The sequence below is a fragment of the Amblyomma americanum genome, chromosome 3, assembly GCF_052857255.1.
Source record: "Amblyomma americanum isolate KBUSLIRL-KWMA chromosome 3, ASM5285725v1, whole genome shotgun sequence".
Taxonomy (NCBI): domain Eukaryota; kingdom Metazoa; phylum Arthropoda; class Arachnida; order Ixodida; family Ixodidae; genus Amblyomma; species Amblyomma americanum.
In genome coordinates this window covers 212,316,577-212,341,078 of record NC_135499.1, presented here as the reverse complement: position 1 = coordinate 212,341,078, position 24,502 = coordinate 212,316,577, and the positions used below count along the sequence as shown (strand labels likewise).

Below are 24,502 nucleotides of genomic sequence, written 5' to 3'. Positions count from 1 at the left end.
TGTCTAAAGCGGCGTTGGCGCTCAGGCTTCTCGGCGGTTCACAGCGATGGGCAGAGGCCACAATGATGACGTCACGTACGAGGGCGCTTAGTTTACAGTGAAGAAGCGGTTGTTTAAATGAAGAAAACGAATGTCGTCGAAGGTGAAACTGATAAAGGGTTGCTTGACGGTATCGCAAGACGCATGGCAGCATGTAAACAAAGGCAGCGGACATCTGAAGTTTCTGCTACAGTGACGTCACCACGGGTTTCCCCGCACTTTAGTGCGCTGAGAAAAAGCCTGAAAATCGTCGCTGTTTTAATCGGTGATTACGTCGCTATTTTAAATACTAGCACAAATTTTGCATGATTTACAGAGAAACTTCATAGATTCGAATTCTTGAATAACCTCGAATTCGAAAAAAACAAGTGTTGTTCCCAGTAAGAACTTCTCATGGTTGCGTCACTTGAATATGGATCATTTATACCTGCAACGCAGAAGCTGACTTACGGAGGAAATGGAAAAGCACCGCGTATACTATATGACCCCTCGATAATTTGTGCCAACGGCACTCCATCGCAAAACACAACTAAGCGCACTTCCATTAACAGAAACTCTTCCGCTAGCATTTAAATATATGCCAGTGTCAAACACAAAGCACCACTGTGCAGAAGAACGGGACGGAAAGAGATTCAGGAAGTAAACTGTTGTTCATTCAATGCTGCGTGAAAACAAAAAAAAAAGAAAAATTATGACTCGTACTGAAGACAAACTGGGGCGGCCCAGTTATTTGCCCGGAAAAAGTGGCGAGTCTTCGCTCCTATTAACTCAAATATACGGCGCGCGCACACATACACAGACACACACATGGCTAGCAGCCTCTACCACGCCTCTCCCTCCCTGCTTCCTATCCTCCACCCTCTTCCCTTTTCGTTGTGGATGCTTCGGCGCGCAACACTGCTGTACTGCAGATAAGGCCAACGTTCCGGCAAACAACGTGGTTCATTTATGCTCCAGCTCGGCGCAGGAAACTGTCGGCGTAGATATACCTCACTTCGGGCCAGAATACTTGATGCCGTACATTGGTGATGGAGTGGGGGAGGAGGTCGGAGAGGAGTGCATGGACCGCGAGTGATGGTCGGAAATGAGGAAGTTGGGGAAGGGGCAACGAAATGAGTTGGGAGGATGTGGGAGCTAGGGCCACCGCAACAATGATGATAAAGAAAAGACAACTGTTTGTAGAAGGCAGGAGAGGAAAGCTAGGCGGAGTGTAGGGGAGTGTTTGGGAAGTAGGGAGGGATGTGGGAAGAAATAAAGGAGAAACGCTGAAAAATTTCCGCATTGAAGAAAAAGCAACCGAATTAACGCGATGGTCGTACCTTCCGCGAAGCGCGCGTAATACGGGTCGTATACATAAAGGGAAACGTGTGCTAAGCGACAAGCAACAATGTGCGGCGCCGAGATGCTTTTTTTACGGCGATCATAAAGAAAGATGCTTTTGTCGCGTACTGCTATCTGTGCACGCTGTTTTCGTTGGGCGGTGTTTTTGTGGTCGCCGGGTTTGATCTCCCACAACCACGGGTAATGGCATGGTAATAACAGGGAGAAGGTGACTGTCGGGAGAATACAGGAGAAAAAATATTAATTGTAATTCAGTGCTGCTTGGCGGAGTGCGATGTATTTTTTTTTTTTTGCAGAATGTGGGCGTGAACTTTCGTGTCACATTTTTGAAGTGCCGTATTTTTTTTCTCCTCTGGAAACCTCTTGATGTTTGTTTTGCTTTGAGGACGGAGTAGTGAAAAGTGAAAGCGCCTCGAAAATCCAAGAAAATGCTGTTCCAGTGCCTAACAAAGAAACAAGGATTATCGCACGAAATATTACGTTGTCTCTGCGAGCACTAGCATTACATCATTTCGTGTCAGAACAAACACGTGTCTGTATAGTATGGCTTTAATGGAGGGCATTGAAGCCATGCTGTGCGGTGATAGATAACGAAACTTGTTCGCTGAGTGGAAGTTGAGTATGTGGCAATAATTTAATGCCCTTATTCTGAGCTATAGTCTTATATGTTAAGGCTTGTGAAAAAAGCTGCTTTTATTCCACTAGATAGCGACAGCGTGAACGCCTTTATAGCGAGATCGGTCGCCCTATATAATGATTTGGTTACTTCCGCGCTACTTCTACAACTGCGCAGAATGAATAAAATGTCCATGTTCCACTATTTGAGCTCATTATTTTCCGCGTTTATGTGTTCGTGAGGAATAACCCAAGGATTTCTTCAAGGTTACAGTCTTTTTACGACCACTGTATGGCTGCGACAAATGCATATCATTCCTGCATATAAAAGCGTGCAGTAGTAAAAGCTGTGGAATGTAATTTTTGACCGGGAAACGAGCATTTTATGCTGAGGAAGGTAGAAATTTTATGCGCCTTTGATTATTAGAGCGGAGTCTGTCTCATGATAAGGCCTTTTACTGCGTACTCAAAGAAATATGTGAACATGGAACATTCAAGGTCTGAAGATTGTTAAAATTCTCTTACTTATATAGGTGTAAAAGCTTCATATATTCTTCGGACTGATGCCAGGAAATTTGGGAAACAATACTAAGTAATGCCTTTAAAGTTGGGCAAATGGTGCCTGAAAAAAACAGGTTTTCAACTGAATAGGCAAAACTTGTGTTCTAGAATTATCCTGCAGAAAAATGGGCTCCATTTCCTGAGAACTATCGCATTAGTGTAAGAAAGAAAACCCGTTTTATAGATCATCAGTGTGGTTCACTTTTTTCTCATGTTCTTTTTTTTGTATGATGCAAGAGCTACAAGAAAGGGGGAGAGAAAGCAAAAGGCTGTGGTGTGTTATGCGCACTTATTCGACCGAATTATCCTTGAGGATTGGAATCATGAGAAAATAATCATCCGCGGGAATAATATGAGTTGGAGTTAACTACCAGTGCTATTGAGGGATGAAAAGGGGCCAATCAATATTTCTAGAAAAAAAAATTATTTTGCCAACTGTGTAATGACAGAGAAATTTTATGCTGCCGAAACATTAAGGCTTTCGAGAAAGCTTGAAGAGAAAGTTAGGACGACGCAACAAAACATTTAGAATGAAAACCTGGGGTGTACCATTAAAAGGCCTGAAGGGAATTCCAGGCTTTGGCAAAGGATCGTGAGTTATTCACAATCTTCGTCAAAAAAATGAATTTGGTTGGGGAATTTGAAATGCACCACAGATCACAAGTAGTTCAATAAGATAGCAGATTCCAAATGAACGGGACCTTGATCAAAGGGGGCAAAAAATGACAAAGATGTATGCGTTGGGATTTTTTTTGTGTGTGTAGGCTACTGACAGAGAGCACAGAGTACATGAAGCTAATGAGATTTTGGGAAAGTGCACTCCATTCCGGTAACAGTAGCGTTGGCGACAAGGATGACTAGTGGCAGAGAAGAATGCGTCTCTTAGCGGGTGATGTGCTTTTGAGGCAAGTAGAAAAGCTTGACACTAAGCTGTCGTCCTAACGCAGGACATTTTCTAACCAACGCTATTCGCCGGGCGCGACCCCGCCTTAGCTTGGGCGAGAAAACGGGAGCGGGCGGGTGTATGTAATGACATCTCTTTTTGGGTGGTGTCCTATGCGGAAAGGGGGATGTCGGCTAGAGGCTGACACGCACCGACCGCGTCGGGTCGGCGACTGCGCATTTCTCGCGGCGCGTATAATTGCTGCCCTTTATCATCATCAGCGTTCACTCATGCATGCAATCGAGGTAAGTGCCCGGCGCGGTCAGCCGTCAAGGCCAGGCTGCCGCTACACGACTTCATTGACGTTGACTGGCAGTAGAAAAAACAGCGGAGGAAGAAGAGGAGCTTGGGGAAGCGGAACACCTGATATAGGCGGCTCCGCCCTGCCTTGTCAGGTGTGCTCAGGTTCTGGCGGACAAAGGCGCCGGCGCTATTGGGCGACGTAGGAGGTTCCTCCTTCGTCGTTTCCATTAAAGCACCTCGAAAATAGTGGCACGGAAGGCGCTGCCAGAGTGGGCGACGTCAGGGCAAGAGTTGCAGCGGTAATTCGCTTTCGCTCGCTTCGTTTGGTTCCGGCTGCAAGTCTCGCTACCGAATTGACGCGAATACCACCAACCAATGTGTTTTACGTATGCGTACTAAGTGTCCAGGCTTATAATACGAAATCTGGCTTGTGTTTTATGCCCCAGCAGTTCAGAGGTAAGAGCGTTGACTATCACCTCACTGGCCACAGCGGTTCCCCGTGTCCTTGCACAAAGTAACTGGTGACGTTAGCTTAGGCACGGGCTAATCTCTGAGTTTTTATGATACGAGTCTTAAGTGTCCGGCCAACTACATGAATGTAAGAGAATGACATTTCGCACAAAAGGTTGACTTATTCTTGGGCTCAAATTTAGTCCAGGTGAGAATTGATTTTCCCGTCGCAATGATTCCGCAAAAGCACAGCATAACCTTATGGCCAAATCAAATCCTGTTCACTTTATTAATAACAGCGCTTTCCTGAGTAAGGACTCCGAATGCCCTCTGTAAATCGTTCTGAATAACCCCTGACAATTCCTACTTCGCACGAAAGGGCACTAATTGTGAGGTATGTGCATGAGGATATTTTCTGCTGCTTGCATACCGCGTCGACATTCGTGCACAATTCGTTCGTCGACATGTGACACAGCCATTTATTCGGCTCTTGAAGTAACTTGGGCAGTGATAATTGCGCCTCCGTAGTCTAGTAATGCCAAACTGGCATGGCTCAGCCGTTTTAAAACCGGAAGGTCCACCGGCATGGCCGGTTAGTTTTCAAGCTTGAATTGCTCAGAGACGGACACAAACCTGCCCCATCCAACATCTCCCAAGAAAGCTTTTCTTGCATTTTAGCCAGTGCTAAATGGTCCTTTAGCAGCCATCTGAAACTGAAATAAAAAAAATCATCGTGCGCAACTAGCAGAGCCACTGCATTTGATGCGCCAACCTCTGGATCAACGCCATACTGACTGGCCCACGAGTTTACCAGCTGTAGCACATATAACCTTTTAAAGCGCATTGTACAAAACTATGCACATTTCTAAATCAGATGTTTCTCTGGAGTTGTGCAAGAGATAACAGTGATATCTTTTCATCAGGCGAATTTAGAACTCTATGTCCCAAGCGGGGTGCCTTTGTAAGTCATCTAGAAAACACAGCAAATAATGTATAGTATATAAAAGTGTAAGCCTGGTAGCGTGTATTCTGCCAGCTTCATGCAAGCAGGTTTTGACATCGGTAACATTATCTTCTTTTTCGGCGTTTATGGATTCATGCGCCTCTGCGAAATAAACAGTATGGTTTCTTTGATTCGTCAAATACTGATTATACACTGTTATTCCTCGCTGTTGCAATTTCCAACAGCTGTGACATTTTGTACGATGCTTTGTACATGTGCGTACAGCAATTTCTGTTGAAGTTTTTCTTTACAAACCATTCTAATTGTCTTTTCTGAGGCGTGAATTAATTTTAGATGGCAAAATAAAATTTGTGATGAGAAATGGCGAGCGGCACCTGAAACGGCAAAGAATTATCCGCGTGGAGCCACGAAAAAAAGATGAAAGATTAATGTGAAAGCGACAGCTCTGACGAAAAGGGAATTCACAGCTACACCTAATTACCTGTTGTGCTTGCAGTGAGATAACATTTGAAGCCAATGGGCGAATTTTATCACTTTCTTTTGTAAGTTGAAGTTTTTAATGCTAATATTTAAAACTGCCACGCAGTGTGTGGCTGTGGGGGGACAGCCCTCCAACTGTGGGCCACTTTGTGCTTATCCCTGCTGTGTAGAAGCTAGTCGGCTGTTAGGAGCTCTAATTTTTCTTCTTTCAATATCCACTATTCTGTGTCCTATTCGCTGCTACCGCTTGTTGCTTGTACCCTTCGATCTCGACGTCTCGAAACGTACGTGCTACTTGTTTGCCAGGGCTTTCGGTCACTGCTGGCATATATATTTGAAGCCTATCGCGGAAAGCCACGTGACGCCATTTGAGGCTAGCCAAGTGAAATGAACGCAGGAAATTGTTAAAAGATGAACGCGTCTCTGTTTTATCCGAGCTCCGGTAAGCGCGTGTTTTCGTTTGCTTCCTTTGCAAACATGAGCTCATTAAAATTTTGTTTACGTGAACCATTCTTAGGACATAAATGAACGAAAACAATTGAGGACTTGAAAACAGTGTTCAGCCACGATATGCACACATGAAGATGAAAAGAAAAAGCTATAATTATCAACTTTTGTAGGTGAATTTCTCTGTGTTTTTGTTCTGCAATGTTGTGCGCAAGAGTGAAAATTCAGATACTTTCGTCATGGTGAGGAAAGTATTTTTTCCTCGTCAGTTATTAGAGGGAAATGCAGTTGTCTTTCATTTTCCTCGTACTGGATAGTAATGCCTGGCTGAAGAAGTCGTTCTCATGCACGTAACAACTGGTCCCCGCGGTGCACGCGCCAGATGTTTTAGCACTGGCTAGCGGGCGACAGCAAGTTCGATTTTAGGCTGCTTTTCGATTTGGCCGATGTTGTGTAACACCGCCGCCCGACTTGATTTCACCGTAGACCATAGAAAACGAGGCCGGTCGAAATTGATCTGCGATTGTCCCTTGTGGCCTCGCTCGCACCGGAGACCTTATGGTACACCGCGCGTATTGACAACAGACGAATGCAGCGCGCAGTTGATGCAGAAATGCACAAGATAGCCACGAGGTGTGGCAAGTGTTTCGGCTACGTTTTCAGTGGCGCTGATTTGAACAGCGCTTTGACCCGCACCTTTCCAGCGGTGCCGATGACCGAGCAGAGGTGGGGTCATAAGCTAAAGGGATTTTTTAAATTGGTTTTTGGGGAAAGGGAATGACACAGTATCTGTCTCACATCTCGGCGGACACCTGAATCGTTCCACAAAGGAAGGGATGAAGGAGAGAGTGAAATAAGGAAAGGAAGAAAAAGGTATAAGAGTGCACATTGATGGACGAGTCGGTCGTACATACTTAAGCAAGAGAAATGCGCTAAGAAGAAGACACGGACGAGAAGTGCACAAGGACGGGCGCATATTCTCCACTGACTTTATTCAGAAAAAAACACACATTTTTAGCATTATGAACGCCAAATAATTGTGTAAGGCGCATATGCAAGCAACCTTTTTTCTTTTCTATACAATTTTATTGGCATATCGTTTACGCACTTATCCCCTGAACTGTCGATGAAGAATTTCGACCACCTGGGGATCTTTAACGTGCACTGACATCGCACAGCACACGGGGGCCTTAGGAAAAACGCTAAGGCCCCCGTGTGCTGTGCGATGTCATTGCACGTTAAAGATCCCCAGGTGGTCGAAATTATTCCGGAGCCCTCCACTACGGCACTTCTCTCTTCCTTTCTTCTTTCACTCCCTCCTTTATCCCTTCCCTAATGGTGCGGTTCAGGTGTCCAATGATATATGAGACAGATACTGCGCCATTTCCTTTCCCCCAAAACCAATTATTATTATTATTATTATTATTATAAAGATATAAATGTGTGTTTCTGAATAAAGTCGGTCGCGAGTATGCGCCCGTCCTTGTGCTCTCCTCGCCCGTGTCTTCTTTTTAGCGCATTTCCGTTGCTTAAGAAGAGAGGTGCTGTAGTGGAAGGCTCCGGAATAATTTCGACCACCTGGGGATCTTTAACGTGCACTAACATCGCACAGCGCACGGACGCCTTTCCGTTTCGCCTCCTTTGAAAAGAGGCCGCCGTGGTCGGGTTCGAACCCCGGTACAACGGATAAGTAGCCGAGCGCCCCAACCGCTGGGTCACCGCGGCAGATCTGGGCTCTTTTCAACGTGTTTCGTTTTTTGTTGTTTTATGGAGAAACTGAAATGGAGAAACTGAAAGCAGCCTCTCCGGTGTTGCCCCGCCGCGGTGGCTCAGTGGTTAGGGCGCTCGACTACTGATCCGGAGTTCCCGGGTTCGAACCCGACCGCGGCGGCTGCGTTTTTATGGAGGAAAAACGCTAAGGCGCCCGTGTGCTGTGCGATGTCAGTGCACGTTAAAGATACCCAGGGGGTCGAAATTATTCCGGAGCCCTCCACTACAGCACCTCTCTCTTCCTTTCTTCTTTCTCTCCCTCCTTTATCCCTTCCCTTACTGCGCGGTTCAGGTGTCCAACGATATATGAGACAGATACTGCGCCATTTCCTTTCCCCCAAAACCAATTATTATTATTATTACTCTCCGGTGTCTGCTGCAGTGCGCCATTGAAGCAGGGCGGTCTGGACGCCCCCGTTTCCTTCCGTCGTCAAGTCTCTGACATTAGGTAAAAATTCTCGCATTTTAAGCCCATTTTTTGGCTAACGATGTCGACACGACAGTGGTGCACACAAAATAGTGAGACACATGTTGGTAGCTAGCCAGCAGCCTGGTGCGAATGAGTGCGAGTGGGAAGGCAGGAGGAGTCATAACGAAGCCAAGCGTCCGGGACAGAAGCTGCTCCCCCCAAAAGTTGCACTCAGACGGTGCGTCTCAACACAGCGCCAAGGCGTTGTCGCTGAACTGTGAATGCGAGCGGGTCTGGATGAATGCCCTCGGATTGCCTACTTATGCAGACGCGAAAAAGAGGGAGAGAGTGAAAAAAGGGGGAGGGGGCTACGGGAAATAGGACACGGGACGTTCTGGTTACATGCATGAGCTTGCCAGCAGAGGGAGAGCAATCCAAAAATACGTTGCAGGTAAGGCGGGTAGCCAGCCATAAATGTTTTAAAGAGGAAGTGATAATATGAGAGGGGCGATACTAAATGTGTTACATATCGCAGATGCCAATTTCGCTTTTATTGTCTTAAGCGTTCACTTAACCAGAAGCAGCAGCCAAAAAACAACAATGGTGAAATTATGACTGCCTGTGGGTGTTATTATTTGACGCGATGCAAATGCGAAAAACGAAGCTCTTCGTGTTGTAACGGTGCGCGGTGGGCCACTTTTTATATGGTACGCTGGATTATCATGACTACCAAAGCGACGACCCCGAGCTAGCTGCCAGCCATTCCCACGTGCCAGATGCTGCTGATGGCTCAGCCTTTAAAGTTGGCTGACGGGAGCGGTTCCTCTTGCGCTGACGTCAATCATTTGTGCGACATAGTGTGGGAGAACGACCAAGCCAACAAAGTGAGTTCACGGAGAGTTGTAACGAAAGCTATCGTTGAAGCGCAATAGCTGAGCTTGGAGTTCTTAAAGCTGGAACTGACATCAGTGTCTTGCTTAATGCCAACTCAACCAAGGAAATTGTACCATACAATGTTTAATGTTAGTTAAAGCGCGGTAAATGACGCAGTTGTGCTGGAAATGGAATTTTTAAAGAAAAGCTTTTTATATTCCTTTCAAGAAATTATACCCAAGATACATTTTCGTATGCAAGTCTTAACATTTGACCAAAAGGCGCTTTAGGCCGGATTGAACAAGCGTTCGCTGTTTAAAAACGTGTGTGGTGAAGCGCATGTAATTATGAATAAAATAAACAAAGAAAGAGATCTTAAGTGTGCACATAATTCGCTTCAATATAACCGAAAATGGCTCAATGCAAGAACGAATTGTATCTCATCCTTCTAAATGACACGAAAGTCAGGATAAAAAAAAACAGTTACCTAATAGTAAAAATCTTACAATCACGATTTATTGCACTTATCATTAACACTATTCCGACAGCGGCCGGTAAGTACCTTCGTAGTTTTTCAGTTCGCGAATGTCAGCCGTATGCTGTTGCACCGGTCTTCTTATCTGCATTAAAACTTTGTTTCGGCCGAGTTGGTGGAAAATGATTTCGCAAAAGCTTATAGCGAAAACATAGACAACCATAGGTAGACGGCACACATACTCAAGTGCTATCTCTCGTTATCTTTGTAGCGGACACCAAGAAATTAATGGTAGACACTGCAAGAGTAACAGATCGATGATTGTGAAAACTGCAAAAGTTTTCTTTGTTAAGTATTCATAGTTTGCTGCGAATACGAACAGAGGTCTACTTTTTTTAGGTCGCACGTGGAGCCCCACGCAACCCGCACTCCAACTGTTGTGTTTTTACTAAAAAAACAAATGAAAAGGTCAAAAATAGGAGCACCGGGGAAGGAAACATTCGGAGCACCTGGTATTGGGTGTTTTACCGGCTTATAATACAGATGAGCGCAAATGTTCAGCACAAGTAAAGATGAAAAAAAAAACTAGAATGCAAGCTGCGCTTACATTTCAGGGTCTTAACGCAGCAAAACTTTGCCTTTTATTTTTCTTGCACTCGCACACTGCTATAAACACGAGAGGAAAACACTTCTGCGGAATAACGCGAGTTTCTCATCCCGCGAGTGCGCGTTTTAAATTGCTACGGTATTCTGCACAAAACGAGAGTTTTGTTTCGACTCTTCTCCCACTGCGTCATTCCGCGTACGCTCCGCTGCTCTACTGCTTACGCGGAGGAGGAATAGAGGCGGAGAATAATATGCAGAAACACAGAGCCTCTATAGTTCAGTCATTGTGCGTCTGAGAGCAGTTCTGAGGCGAAAAGTAAAAAGTCCTTGCCGCCTCGGCCGCGCTGATTGGATTGAAACGTCTCCCCGTTTGCGCGGCAAATTATAAAAACAATAACCCTCTTCGTTTTCTCACGCCCCGGCGCAGTCTTCCTTTTGCGCGTCTCGATTCGCGGCACGTGGAGTTCGCGTAAAGGGCTTGCGCGCTTCTTGGCAAATGAGATGCACTCCTGGCGCGGGAAACTCTTGGAGGCATGGAGCGCGCGCCTCCGGAGACTAACTGTGTATAGTTGGCGCTGCGCTTTCGAATTTCTTTTTGCCGTTCGTTCTCTGACTGCTGCTGCTGCTGCCATTGTTGCTGTTAGCGCTTTTCCTTTACGAGGAGGCGTGAAGTGGTTCTGCGAGTTCTCGCCGGCCAGGCAAATCGAGAGGCGCAGAAATTGGGGGCCGCTGAGAAGGTTATAAGGGTGCCGCCTCGAAGATGTGGAGAAAAAGAAAAAAAAAGGAAGTAGGGAATGCAAGGGTGAAAGAGGCGGCGCGTGCTGACGGCGGCCTCTTGTTTACTCTGCAGCTCGGCGTGAGAGAGCAGTGCGCCTTGGAGCATAGCGGGGGGCTCGTCGTCCCTGTGTTGTCTTTGGCGTCGATTATTTCGACACGAGAGTGCCCGTGTTTTTGCCGCGGGATAACAAGCGGCGGGCTCTTTCTTACTCCCCAGCAGGTCAGTCCGTTTCTTCGGTGGTTGGGAGAAAACGATGCGGTTTTTGCTTGCGTTGTCGCTGTTCTAGAGTGCATACTTTTCGCTGCTGAATTTTCCGTGTGAGTGGTTAATATTGCAACGTACTTTTCCTTTTTTTTTCTCTCGAGAAGAAAGGGGGGGGGGGGGGCGCTGACAAAAAAAGCAAGCGCAGTATTGCTACGACCCACTGGGAATAGTTTTTTTGATGATGTGGTTTCCATCGAGAAACTCGGTTCATCGATCAAACCATATAAATCGCCTGCCGGCGCGATCTCCTCGAGTAGTTGAAGCATGCAAAGCAATTAGCTACGCTTTTCGAAAATCTCAGTCGAACATCTTACCGGAGTCACGATGAAACTGAAGACGAAACAGATGAAAAAAATTCTAAAGCGCCCTCAGCTCTATTCGAGATCACGTAGATCCGACCGCAGTAGGTAGCTTGACTGACGCATTTGGCCACTGAGTCAAACCCGTGAGGACTAAGAATTAGTTTCTAAATCGCCTTTTTATTTGAGTCTAATTTCTAGAAGTTTGTTGGCCACAATGAGTGGCACTTGGAGCTGCGTTTCTAACGCTAGCTGTTTTTGCAGGCGCAGGATTGACATGGGATGCAGACGAAATTACTCAGTTGTAAATTAGGACTGTGGGCGCAGTCGTTGCAAGTCACATTACTAGAAAAAAATAGAAATAAAAAAGCGCGGTTCAGGTGTCCGCCGAGATGTGAGACAGATAGTCCGCCATTTCCTTAGGCCAAAAACTAAATTTCAAAAAAAAAAATGCCGCCGAGATGTCCTCTTAGCCACCCGAGAGCAGTTATCATGCTCATCCAAGAGGTCAGCAAAACTCACAGGCGCCGGGAGAAGTGCGCACTTTTTGACTTCTTGAGAAGTAGCAGCATCATTGCATCACTGTGGTTTCGGAGGGGAACGGATGTCTGAAAAGGGAAACTGAGCTAACGAAGTTTAAGAACGACTTGGACCAAACCAGCATATTTCTCCACCGAATGTTCAAATGTTTCTAAGATTAGATGTGTGGTAGCTGTTCTGATGCATTGTTTTTTTGTATGTAGCTGCAAATAAGGTCACCTGTAACTAGAAGTTGACGACAATATTGTTCTTCTTTTCATTGGCACTACTACCAACAGCTATTGCAACACGACGCAGAAGTAGATAATTCATTCATTCATTCATTTGTTCGTCATACCCTGACATACTCATTGTGAAAGGGGCCAAGAAGAAAAGCCGTTTCATTAGGGCTTCAAAAAATCTTTGTCTCTTTGGCATTGATAGCAACGAAGCAGCACAGATTAGAAAAAAAAAACCATGACACCTTTAGAAATGACACTAAGAGAAGAGTCCAGTGTACAATTCAACAAGTTCCCCCAAAATACATTTTTTGTACTGCAGTGGCAGATTGTCCTGATAAAATGCTGTATTTGCAGTTACAAAATGGTCTATTGACAGTCTATAGACTTCTCATATACTCTATTGCCTTCCTATATATATTTCCTTTTGTCTATTCATAGTCTATGGACTGTCCATAGACAAAAGTCTGCTAAAGACTGTCTATAGGATTTTTGTTGCCTGGATACTGTTCTTTAGGGTTTGTCTGCAGAGAGTCTATTAGCTTTATAGGCAGAAGTCTGTGGGCAGTCTATAGACTGTGTAAAGAAATTTTTGTAAGGGATGAAGTGCCTTTTGTGTATTGGTAACATACGAGTAAATGAAGAAAACAACGCCTTCAGGTCCCGGAACTTTAGTCCTGAAAAGTCTATTTCTTCTTTCAGGTACTCATTCAATGGAGTGTTACAGTGCATAAGCCCGCAGTGCTTAAGGAAGCTACGTCCTTCTCTCTCTCTCTCTGGCCACGCAGTGATCAAGGGCGAGCGCGGCCAGGACACGTGGCTTCCGTGCGACGTGGACTCGGAGCGGGACGACAGCCCCGCCAAGGTGCTGTGGTACGCGCCGGCGTCGGCCGCCAACGCCAGCGCCGAGCGCAGCAGCCCCTTCTACATGGTGGAAGACACGCAGCGGCGCGGCATCTGGAACGGCCAGCACGCCATCGGCGTCCACTGGGCCGGCCGTGCATCCTTCTCGGTGTCCCGGTCGCCGGCCGCGCTGCGCCTCTCGCGCCTCGAGCTGTCCGACTCCGGCAGCTACCTGTGCACCGTGGCCTTCCACGGGGGCGCGCAGAGGAACTCCACCGTGCGCCTCGTCGTCGGCGGTGAGTCAGCATCACTAGCCTGGCTACGCCCACTGCAGGACAAGGGCCTCTCTCATATCTCTCATATTATCCCTGTCCTGTGTCAGCTGTAGCCACCCCCCCCCCCCCTCCGCAAACTTCTTAATCTCATCCTAGTAGCAGTAATAGTGTCTAGAGCTCTTAGATCAAAGAGCTCCGGTAGTGGCAGCAGTGCCTGTTTACTACGGCCTGCTTAGAAGTCGTAAAACACCTAATACGTCCCTTCCTGCGCTATGCCACTTCTAAGCATAATAATAATAATTGTTTTTTTTTGGGAAGTGGAAATGGCGCAGTATATGTCTCATATATCGTTGGACACCTGAACCGCGCCGTAAGGGAAGGAATAAAGGAGGGAGTGAAAGAAGAAAGGAATGGGTACCGTAGTGGAGGGCTCCGGAATAATTTCGACCACCTGGGGATCTTTAACATGCACTGACATCGCACAGCACACGGGCGCCTTAGCGTTTTGCCTCCATCAAAACGCAGCGGCCGCGGTCGGGTTCGAACCCGGGTACTCCGGATCAGTAGTCGAGCGCCCTAACCACTGAGCCACCGCGGCGGGTAGCTTCTAAGCAGCGAGTGGCATTAAAGCTGCTCAACCGTTGGAAAATAGCCTTCAGGGCAAAAATAAGGAACCTGTTGCCGTAACTGTAATGCACACATAACTTGCTGTATTCAAGCGTACACTGACCAAAATGTACAACTATGTGCTCCTAATTAATACTGTCGTCAACGTCAGAAATTAAGTTTAACTCTTCGAGTGCGTATTACTGTTGTATTTTTCCATTTTTATTTTTGTATATCTGAGTGGAGAAAACAATTTCATCTGTACCGCGCTGTTTCCTTTGTGTACAGGATGTATGGGACCCTGAACCTAGTCAGGTGCAAGGAAGCACCTTTTGTTCGGGGTGCTTTAGTTTCTGCGTGAAGAAACTGAGAATAAACTTGTAACTTCTTCTACTTCTTCTTCAAACTATGAGGTTCAAAGGCAAGCACTCTAGCCGAAGACTTTTTAACCAAGGATTGTACGCGTACTTGGTCCTAAATTCATAACTGCTGTTGGTTAAACGACGCAGACGTGACACAAGGAGATAGAACGAAAGCTAAATTTCAAATCAGCTCTACTGGAGGCGCGCATGAAATATATACGCTCGACTAAAAACTAGCCGGTGCCACGTCACAGACACTTCCTCCCTTGACCTCCACCACTTTACGCTTGGCATGCGCCTGAGCATAAAAAAAATCTAGTTCTCTCTTTGCCAGCGTCACATGCAAGACGCTGGCACATATCTCGCCCGCCCTGTGAATCTCATTCGTCTCTGATATAAATCCTGGCCTCTCTGCTGTCCTACCACGTGCTATCACAGAGGTCGCATCAGATGGGTGACAATGTTAAAACAATGTTAGTGACAATGTTAGTGATAAGACAGCCACTCATTGTTCTTTTAGTCAGTCATTCCCTTCACGTACTTTCCAGTTTTTACTGCACGTAAAACTCCGCAATTTCTTAGTAATACCATGGTAGTGTCAGCCAGCCGGTCGTTCAGCGTCCCACGAAGGACAGTAGTGAGGGAGGAGAGTACGAGCACGCGCACAGGGGGAGGGGGGGGGGGGGGGGGGGGGGGTCTTTGCTAAGATTAGCATTGTAGTAGTAATAGTAGCTTTATTCATTTCACCCCCGCTGCTAGTCTGCTCGCAACTCTGGCACATCCGCACCCCGCGTGACAGCTATGCCGACGAGGAGAGAGCCAGTGTTATTTACATAAAAAACATTCTTGCACCTACCGCTATGATGCCCTCATGAAAAACGATTTAGCCTGTAGCTTTTTCATAAAAAGATACTATCATAACTCAACCCTATGTTCTCGATAGGTTTAACCGGCACCGAAAATTTAATTTCGCTGTAATCACTATCAAAACACAAACATTTCACTTTTTTTAACACTTTCAGCTAACGTATTCGTTTCTTCTCCAAGCTATCAAAGATAGGAATAACATTCTCACATCACTGATAAGCATAATCGGGTCTGATCATTTCTGAACTGCATTACAAAGCTCTATTTTATAAATCTTTAATTATGTAATTATTGTTCAAATCGGCAGGACTGTTCCTTGTTATAACTTCTTTCTTTGACCACTGTATTTGACATTTTTTCTAAACTACCTATTTTTTCCTTCCTTAAAAAACTGGTTTGTATACCTTGACTTCTGTGCATTTAACTTCGATTTTATTATCATTGATAGTTTATTGTCCGAAAATAAGTTACAAAAAGGAAGAAAAAGATTTTGTTCTTGCCGCGGCATCTGCCATCGTAACTAGAAGGACCTGAGCTGCGGCCAGCACAATGAAAGAGAAAGTGAATGAACAGGGGAGCCTTTGATTCGCATTGAATGCATTTTGTGCCTTTTGTGTTCTATACTTCGCATTTCACTTTAGTTTGTATCCTGTGACTGCGTTGTTCTCCTCCCGTTTGTAGTATTAACTTGTACCCTGAGGGTATTGTAAATAAATAAATTAAATACATAAATAAATAGAATCCACGGCGACTACAGCAACTATCATCTGTGGCCACGCGGTAGAAAAAGTTCCGCGCAATATAACAAGCTCCTCTTCTTTCCTTTTTGTTTTTTCGTATGTTTTTTTTTGTTCGAAGAATTATAAAACAATTCGCTTTAAAAGCGCTGGCTATAAAAAAATCTTGTTTTGGCATTCATCAGATATTAAGAAGCACAGCAAATACATTCTAGGCGTCGCCTGTTGCCTCGACGCTTACCAAGAGTCGTGTAAGACAAATGACAAAGAATTGTTATAAAGTGTAAGCAAATAATGACTGTGGAAAACTCTATTCTGTGGACTTGATTGCTGAAGCTTACTTCGTAGCAACCGCGCCAAAACAAAAAAAGGCTTCCAAGTAAAAAGGGGCTTCCTTTCCGAAAGCCTTCAATCAAGGTAATTCAATGTAAGTGGTAATCTCTTTACTGACAATGTATCTTGACGAAATAGTTCAGACATCTTCAGTAACTGCATCGATCAGAAAAAATCTCTCTTTCAAAAACTTCTAAGATCATAAAATTTTCGACAAACAGAAAAGAAGGAGACCGCAATAAAAGCCGTGAGAGTTGGAAAAGAAAAAAAAAAGATGGAAAGGCGGCGAATCACAGCCACGCTTTTTTGGTGATTCCGGGATTTCGAAGCTCGGTTCCATTGTTCGGCGGGCTCTTTTATCTCGTCGACGGCTGTGCTCCATGTGTTGTCTTCGCGGTATTAAAAGATTAATTCTTCATCTAGGCTGTGTGGCCACGATACAACATTGAAACGGATTTTAATACGCTTCAGCTCCGCCCCTCCGCTGGAGGGATTTGTCAGCGTTCGATAAGTTCAGCAGCCCCCCTGTGCGAACGCTACGAACCAATTTTCTTCTATGGAGCACCCAAAAGTTCCTCCTCTCTCTTCTCCACTCCTTCTCCGAACAGTATGTTTTTTTTTTTTGAAGTATTCAGACGCTTTAGGTTAAGCTGAATGTGGTTCGGTTTTATTTCTGGCTGTCTTCATTACAAAGCATTCCCATTTCGTTGGTATCATCGGCTACTTTCTAGGAAGCTTTGTTCAATACGCGTGGCTTCTTCGCTCTTCACTTCTTCATTTCTTCATATCCCATGATCCTCTTGCATGCCCTCGCAGCTCCTTTCATTTCTTCCGGCCTTAACTTCTCAGCTTCACTTTTTTCCCTCACTCTCGCTCTCTCCATCACCTCTCAGTGATCACTTCCCTTGTTCCCTTTCCTGTCTTGGAAGCACAATCACGACATCGCCTTTATTCCTTCTTTGTCGTCTTTCAAGCTCCGTCTGCGGGGATGTAAAGTGCGGTATTAACGAAAGCACAGAGTTTAAGCACAAGATGAAGCAAAAAACGAAACGGAAGCACTGGCGGGAGAAGAAATGTGGGAGTCCGAAAACTGAAAACAATAACGGAGATACTGAGGTTCGTTCGTCTTTTCGTCGTGTCGAGGGGCTGCTTTTCCGTCTTGTGCAGCGGGGTTTCTCATGCGTGGATGGTCTCTTGAATATAAAGCATCTTTCACGCGCGATTACCCACCGCCGTGATGGATCGCAATTGAAGGACAATCACGACGTATGCGCCCTTCCGGTCGACGCCGCTTTCATCGCGGCAAGGTGATTTTCGTCCTCCGTCACGCTTGAATGGGGCTTGTCGCTGTTGTTCTTCGTCTTCGTCTTCTGCTTTTATTTTTATTTTCTTGTCTAACGTGGACGTAGCGTGGTATTCGTAGGCATTGATTTCGCGTACAATAATTTTTTTCTCTAGCACTCGTTTCTGTACAACTGCGTAACATTAGAAGCTTTTTTCATGCCCGAAATAATTTGTGCGGATCGTGTCTTTGATGAATATCCGCCGTCAAAATATTTACACGAGAAAAAAAAAGGCCGCCACCGTCTGGAAGACGTCGAAGTAACGAGCGTTAGCGGAGCGATCGACGCCTAGCACCATGTAGCAGAGAAATTACGATGCACGTCTACCCGTTGTCGAGTTACACGCCCTCAAGTTACGTCCCAAACTGAATTTGCTTCTTGTGGGAGTCAAGGTGGGCCTAGAATTCGGCTTGGGTGGTGTTATGGTAACGCTTCAATAAGTAATTTCATGTATACAGTATTTACCTATTATGTAATTGTGGTTTTATTTCTTTACCACACCCATAGGGTTTTATTTGCCTACCGAATTCGGCACAAAACTGTCCCCGGATGGGTGTCCATTGTTGTCGGAGTATGTATAGCGGAACAAATATATACATATACAGCGGTCCCATAACGCGATAGTTTTGCTACCCGTTATAGGATATTTGTTGGGGTGGGGTGGGGAGGTGAGGGGGGAAGAGATGGGAGAGCACAACAATTTTAATGGCCGCCATCATGGATTCAAGAAACCGAAACTGTGGCACCTTTTTCGTTCCCTGACGTCATATTCGCATAGTTTCACCTCTATCCGCCATATTGGAGCATGTAATTATTGACACGTGGCAGGTGGTTGTTTCTACAGTGCTATTGTAGATGTCTATACAAGTCTCAATGCGAGATGTGCCGTTTTCTAGTTGCTACCACAGATGGCGCTGTGATCTCAGGGTGATAGCAACCCCACGAAATCTCGAAACGTGATGAGCAGTTGCTGTTACAGATGGCGCTGTGATCTCAGGGTGGTAGCAGACAACACGAAATCTTGAAAAGGGGTTGAGCAAGAGCTAACGCTGTTAAAATCGAAAATTTCAGTACTCTGCGAGCCAAGGATATGCAATTAGGTTGAAAACGACAAAATTGTACTTAATTTTAATAAATGTTTCTTGGAGACCTTGGTATGCGCAAGAAGCGTTATCTAGTCGGGAAAAAAATACGCAACCACTATGAATACCACAATTTTGACAAAATCTGTAAGCACGTCCAGTATTGTTGGACAAACATGTTGAATATTAGGAATATTCTAAGGTACTCTTATGAAAATGTTGAAGGTAATGGTCCATTCATTTCATACGTACAAAAATTTTTCTTTAATGTTTTTCCATCGCTCGTATCGAACATTAAAACTGCCACAGAAAACCAGTTTCGAACGTTTTTGACGATAACAAAAATGTTAATAGCAAAAAAAAAAAACAAGCCTGCCGACGGGAGATCTGCAGGTGTATAGACTGTTGCAGCGAAATCTTGCAACATATGAAAAAATTGCGTTCCTAAACCCTTTCCTTTTGAAAAACGCTTTTGTTTTTTATGGAGGAAAAACGCTAAGGCGCCCATGTGCTGTGCGATGTCAGTGTACGTTAAAGATCCCCAGGTGGTCGAAATTATTCCGGAGCCCTCCACTACGGCACCTCTTCTTCCTTTCTTCTTTCACTCCCTCCTTTATTCCCTTCCCTTACGGCGTGGTTCAGGTGTCCAACGATATATGAGACAGATACTGCGCCATTTCCTTTCCCCCAAAACCAATTATTAATTATTAGGAATTGCTGGGTCTGACAGTGCACAATTTCGTTTTACTGACACTAAGAGTGCCAACTTTACAAAATATCCAAGTTCATAGGCGAGAAAAACGCCGAAACACAATTAAAAAATTTCTGTATAAGACTCCGTACCGGATGACGTCCACCCTAATGACCCGGATGACGTCGACCATAAACACATGAAGCTGGAGGTTTGTAACAAAATTATTTTAGTTGTAATTATTACTGTAATTATTTAAATAATTTCTAATTACTAACCGTAGCTGCCGCCGACAACACTACGGCTGACAGATTTTTTTTTTTCTTGTATGCAGAAAAACGCTGAATAAAGAATGGTGATGATAGCTCGCAGGAAGTATCATTCGACGTCTCCGACATGAAATGCAGTGCTTGCCAATTGTTATGAGCTAAATGAATAGTTAAAGGAAGCAACACTTAAAGAATACGGCCCTTAATTTTTCCCGCTTATGGGCGCCGGGCCACTGCAGCGGAGCCTGACGTACGAGTAATATTGGGAGTACACTCTATGTTTACGGTTATTTACCCCAAAGAAGGAACGGCGTAAGCCGATCAGTGACCTTAGCGTAATGAAAACAAGAAATCTGAGAAGAGCAGTCTTTGACGCTTGTCAGGCGCGGACACAAGACGTAATGGTTTTAGTTCCGTATCTAAAACCTTATAGAAAAAAAATGCAACTAAAAAGAAAGACTACTTCCTCGCAGCATTCCCTTCGAGGCTGCGGTCGTGAAGCTTACACGCTCCGACTGGTACGTCGGGCCCAGTTCATTCTGCGAAGCAATCAATGGAATCGATTGCGTTCAGGGCAGGAGCTGCAGGCGTGGTACAGAGAAACAGAGGTGGAAAAGAACGCTGGCGGCCACCCCTGCCTCGTAAACTCAGGCTCCGCCTTTAAACATTCATGAAACCTTGTACGCGAAGCGCGACTAGCTTGTGAGCACCTCTCCCCTTCCATTTATTTTCCCTGCCACAGCTTGTCTCTGTAGGTACCACGAAAGCAGGACCAACTTTGTTTTTGTGTTCGTTTGCATCACATATTTATTATATATATATATATATATATATATATATATATATATATATATATATATATATATATATATATATATATATATATATATATATATATATATATATATATATATATATATATATATATATATATATATATATATATATATTGCTATGGTTGTTTTTCTGCTGCTTTATAAGTAATTGTCTTTAAGCCATTTATTAATCTAAGTAATATTATCCCATTGATAAGCACAACACATAAAAAAATAATAATAATAACGTTCCCCTATGCACCTTGGTTTCGGTGACTGTTGGCTCCCTTCATAAGTTTGTCAAACGGGCCCCTCATTTACTTTACCTTGTCTGCTAATATATATATATATATATATATATATATATATATATATATATATATATATATATATATATATATATATATATATATATATATATATATATATATATATATATATATATATTATAAACAGACCACAGGTGGTCTGTTTTTTTTCCAGTAGTGGTTCATTTCATATACTGTGCTCAATCGATGATGTAATGCATTCGTATTTCAGGGACCTATATTTGCGAAACGCCTCTCATGCCGCCCTTGGAACCTGGCATTATTGATTTGCTTGATTTCTTTAGTGTTAGTGGCACGAGAATACAAGTGCGGCTCCCCTAATCACCGACAGGACGAGTCCCAGGTCGGTTGGTGTAACCGTTGGTTGGCGTGTGCAGTTCAAATGAGGTAGCTATTATGCACGCAGCACCAGTCAGCAAAGCAGTTCCGGTAGGCAACAAGTATGTACCACGAGTGACTGAAAGCGCTCGTAGCTAACCAGGTTACACCGCTCTTACCTATACTTTCATTGCTCTACTTACATCGATATTACAGCGCTCTTGCCTAAGCAAGTATCGCGCGACGTTTACGATATATGCTAATAAAACAGCACTGATTGCTGCCTGAAAACACAACCGCCGTCCTTAGAGAAACGTGAATGTGAAAGCCTCTATTTGTGGGCAGCTGATGGAAAATATCCTTTATTCCTATTCACGGTTGCGATACGAATCGAACAACTACTCAGGATGCAGGAGAAACTTCAAGCTTCTCCTGGACCACCAGCAGTAGTTTAATTATGTACAGGTTACTTGTATAACGTTTTAGTACGTGATATTGGTAACCGAAGAGAACCTGCCTTGGAGCCCTGCCCATCTTACGTGACTTTTCTGGCACGAAATATAACCATTTCATCGTCACTAGGAACAAAGCGTTTTAGAATTGCACTATGAATTTCCATGATACGCAGCCTCCGGGTGGTAAATAGGCGAGCGTAGAGTGCAGGCTGAAAAGCACTGCGCAGTGGAGGTCTCCTCATTGATCTCTACCTGTTAGATGGCAGAACGTCGGCCGAAATTTCGGCACACCAGTGTTTTTTTTTTGTATTCGGCAGCACCCATATCTGGACACCGCGGTTGAGACCAGGAATACTGAGAAGAGTAGGAAATCTTTCGGAATAAAATGGAAAAAAGCCAAGCATCAAAAGCGACTGTTTTGTCCGATGGGGAAGCCGCCGCGGTGGCGGAGTAGTTATGGCGCTCGGCTGCTGGCCCGAAAGACGCGGGTTCGATCACGGCCACGGCGGTCGAATTTCGATGGAGGCGAAATTCTAGGCCCGTGTACTGTGCTATGTCAGTGCACGTTAAAAAACCCCAGGCGGTCGAAATTCCCGGAGCCCTTCACTACGGCGTCTCTCATAGCCTGAGTCGCTTTGGGACGTTAAACCCCCATAAATTAAACCAAACCTGTTTTGTCCGAAGGTTGTACAGAACCCTTTCATAATAAGGAAACTGAAAGTCTCGACTTTCATTTTTGTGTTTTGTCTTTTTTTTTCTCGTTTCGCTTCAGCTCGCTCTCTTGGTGATCATCAACAAAAGAGATGAAAAGGGAGAGAAAATTCTATTAGGAAAAAATGAAGAGATGGGATTATCAAATTTTCGGCAAGAAAGTATCGCAAAATAAAAGTGTTGCAGTGAAAGAGGCACAGTTATGTGACAGGACATTACCTTGATCACACTGCAGTGCTCAGTTTGATCACGATTACTCTTTGCTGTCACTTAGGTGTGAACTGGGGCACATAGCAATAAAGATAAAATCACAACGTATTTTTTTAATCAAATGATTCGTTGTGTGTCCTGTGTAGTAGGGCATTATCTTTATTTTGCATCCTAAAGAAAAAACAACTAGCGAAAACTGAAACACAGTTCAGAAGAAGACACACACGCACTTCGTCTCCGGACTTACAACTTATTTTTTCTCATCCCCGTACTAAAAGCCATTTTAAGGCGCAAACGCAGATGCAAATGAAAAAATCAAGTCCAGTCGTCATTGCATCCTCGACAAAAAGCGCCTTTCTCTGTGATAAGGACTGACGATTCACTTATGCAGGGCCGAACATTCTTTTTGATTAAACATTCTTGAAGCAGTTCTCGCTCGTGCTAAGGCTTCGCCGTGCCAATAATGGTTTACGTTTTGAAGCCCACATACGTCCTACCACGTGAGTCGCGCAGAACAGATTCTTCGAGAAAACAGCTTAAAGATAGCGATTTCAAGAAGTCACCATAGTAAAACTTTGACGGATCTTGCTTAACGAATTTAACAGATATAGCTTGTTTGGTTGTACACATATTAAACTATAGCATCTCACTACCACCATCGGTTTTCGTTTATCCATCTCGTCCAACTAGAAATGTTTTCAGCTGTCATTTTAACCTTCCAATTGTTAACTATATGTACGGTAAAAAACTATTAGCTATGCCACTGCCATAATTTCGGGCCAATTACCTGTTAACTTAAAAACAGGTCATTTTTCATTCGCCGAAATAAGAAAAAAACTCCGAAGCAACCAATATTCGACTCCTTATAAAACAGTTTTCCTTACATGTGTATCATTTTTTTTTGTTTTCGTAACAAGCGAATAATTTCTTGAGTATTTCACTTTTCATTGTATATAACTACCACATAACTGCTCTACATAAATCTGATGCATATCACTGAGTTGTCTCGCAATAAATATTTTTTATATCTTGCGTGGGCCACGTATAGCCGAGAAGGCTAAGGGCCCAGATGTTTCGCATGTATCTCTTTAACTAGCCGTGTGAATAAAACTGATTTGATTTGATTTGATTTGGACGTTTCAAGCAGGGACCGGCCTTCTTTAAGAATGCTAGTACAAAGCTTCCAAGCGTCTTAAAGCACTCAACACTGCAAAGGGAACGCTTCCGAAAGAGGGAGAAATGAGACAAAAAGAAAACAGAGGGTCAGCTATTGCGAAATTAAAACATGACTAAAAATATACGAAATAAATAAGAACAAGATTACTCCTTTTCATTGTTGTTATTTGTTTCATTTCAAATAATGAATTAGCATTATAAAGGTCTATGCTAGTGGAAATAGCGACCGTTGTTAAGCATGACGTTGCCACCTGCCCACCGACACAGGTGGCAGTTAAATTAAGGATTGCTTGCAGGACGTTGCTCGGGTCACAAGGCCTACAGGTGGCGGCGTTTTAAACAGCCACATGTCGGGCCAGTGGCGCATTCCTTAACCGCTGCACCATTACGCCAGGATTGGTAAGAGGACTCGCAATGATCTATGAATGTAGAGAATTACATATCCCGTATACATGGGCGTTAACCTGCTAAAGCTATCGCGTCATACACTTAAGGCGAAGCTACAACAGAGCCATCGCCAACAGAAAATGCTAACGCGTTTAAAAGATCCATCGAGGGTCGTCTAAGTGTTTTTATTTGTTTTCTCTTTTTCAGACAAGTTGAAATTCCGCAATCCAAATTATTCCTTTGCTCTTTAGAACACGGTTTCTCACTTTCGCACATCAGTTACAGTTTTTGCACATATTTTATTTTTTTATTCTCCCACGTATTCTACTACACCTGAGGGAGTGTTTGGATGGCGGTTTTGGCGGAACCCGAGATGTG

General features: G+C 44.3%; 1 protein-coding gene across 2 annotated transcripts in view; it reads left to right on the top strand.

Moving 5' to 3' along the window:
• LOC144126003 (hemicentin-2-like) overlaps positions 1 to 24,502 on the top strand; it is a 204,810-nt gene that overhangs the window by 40,959 nt on the left and 139,349 nt on the right. For both annotated transcript variants that reach the window (XM_077659866.1, XM_077659865.1), the window contains exon 2: positions 13,104 to 13,454. In XM_077659866.1, coding sequence (XP_077515992.1) covers positions 13,104 to 13,454 — 351 coding nt within the window. The remainder of the gene's footprint in view (positions 1 to 13,103; positions 13,455 to 24,502) is intronic.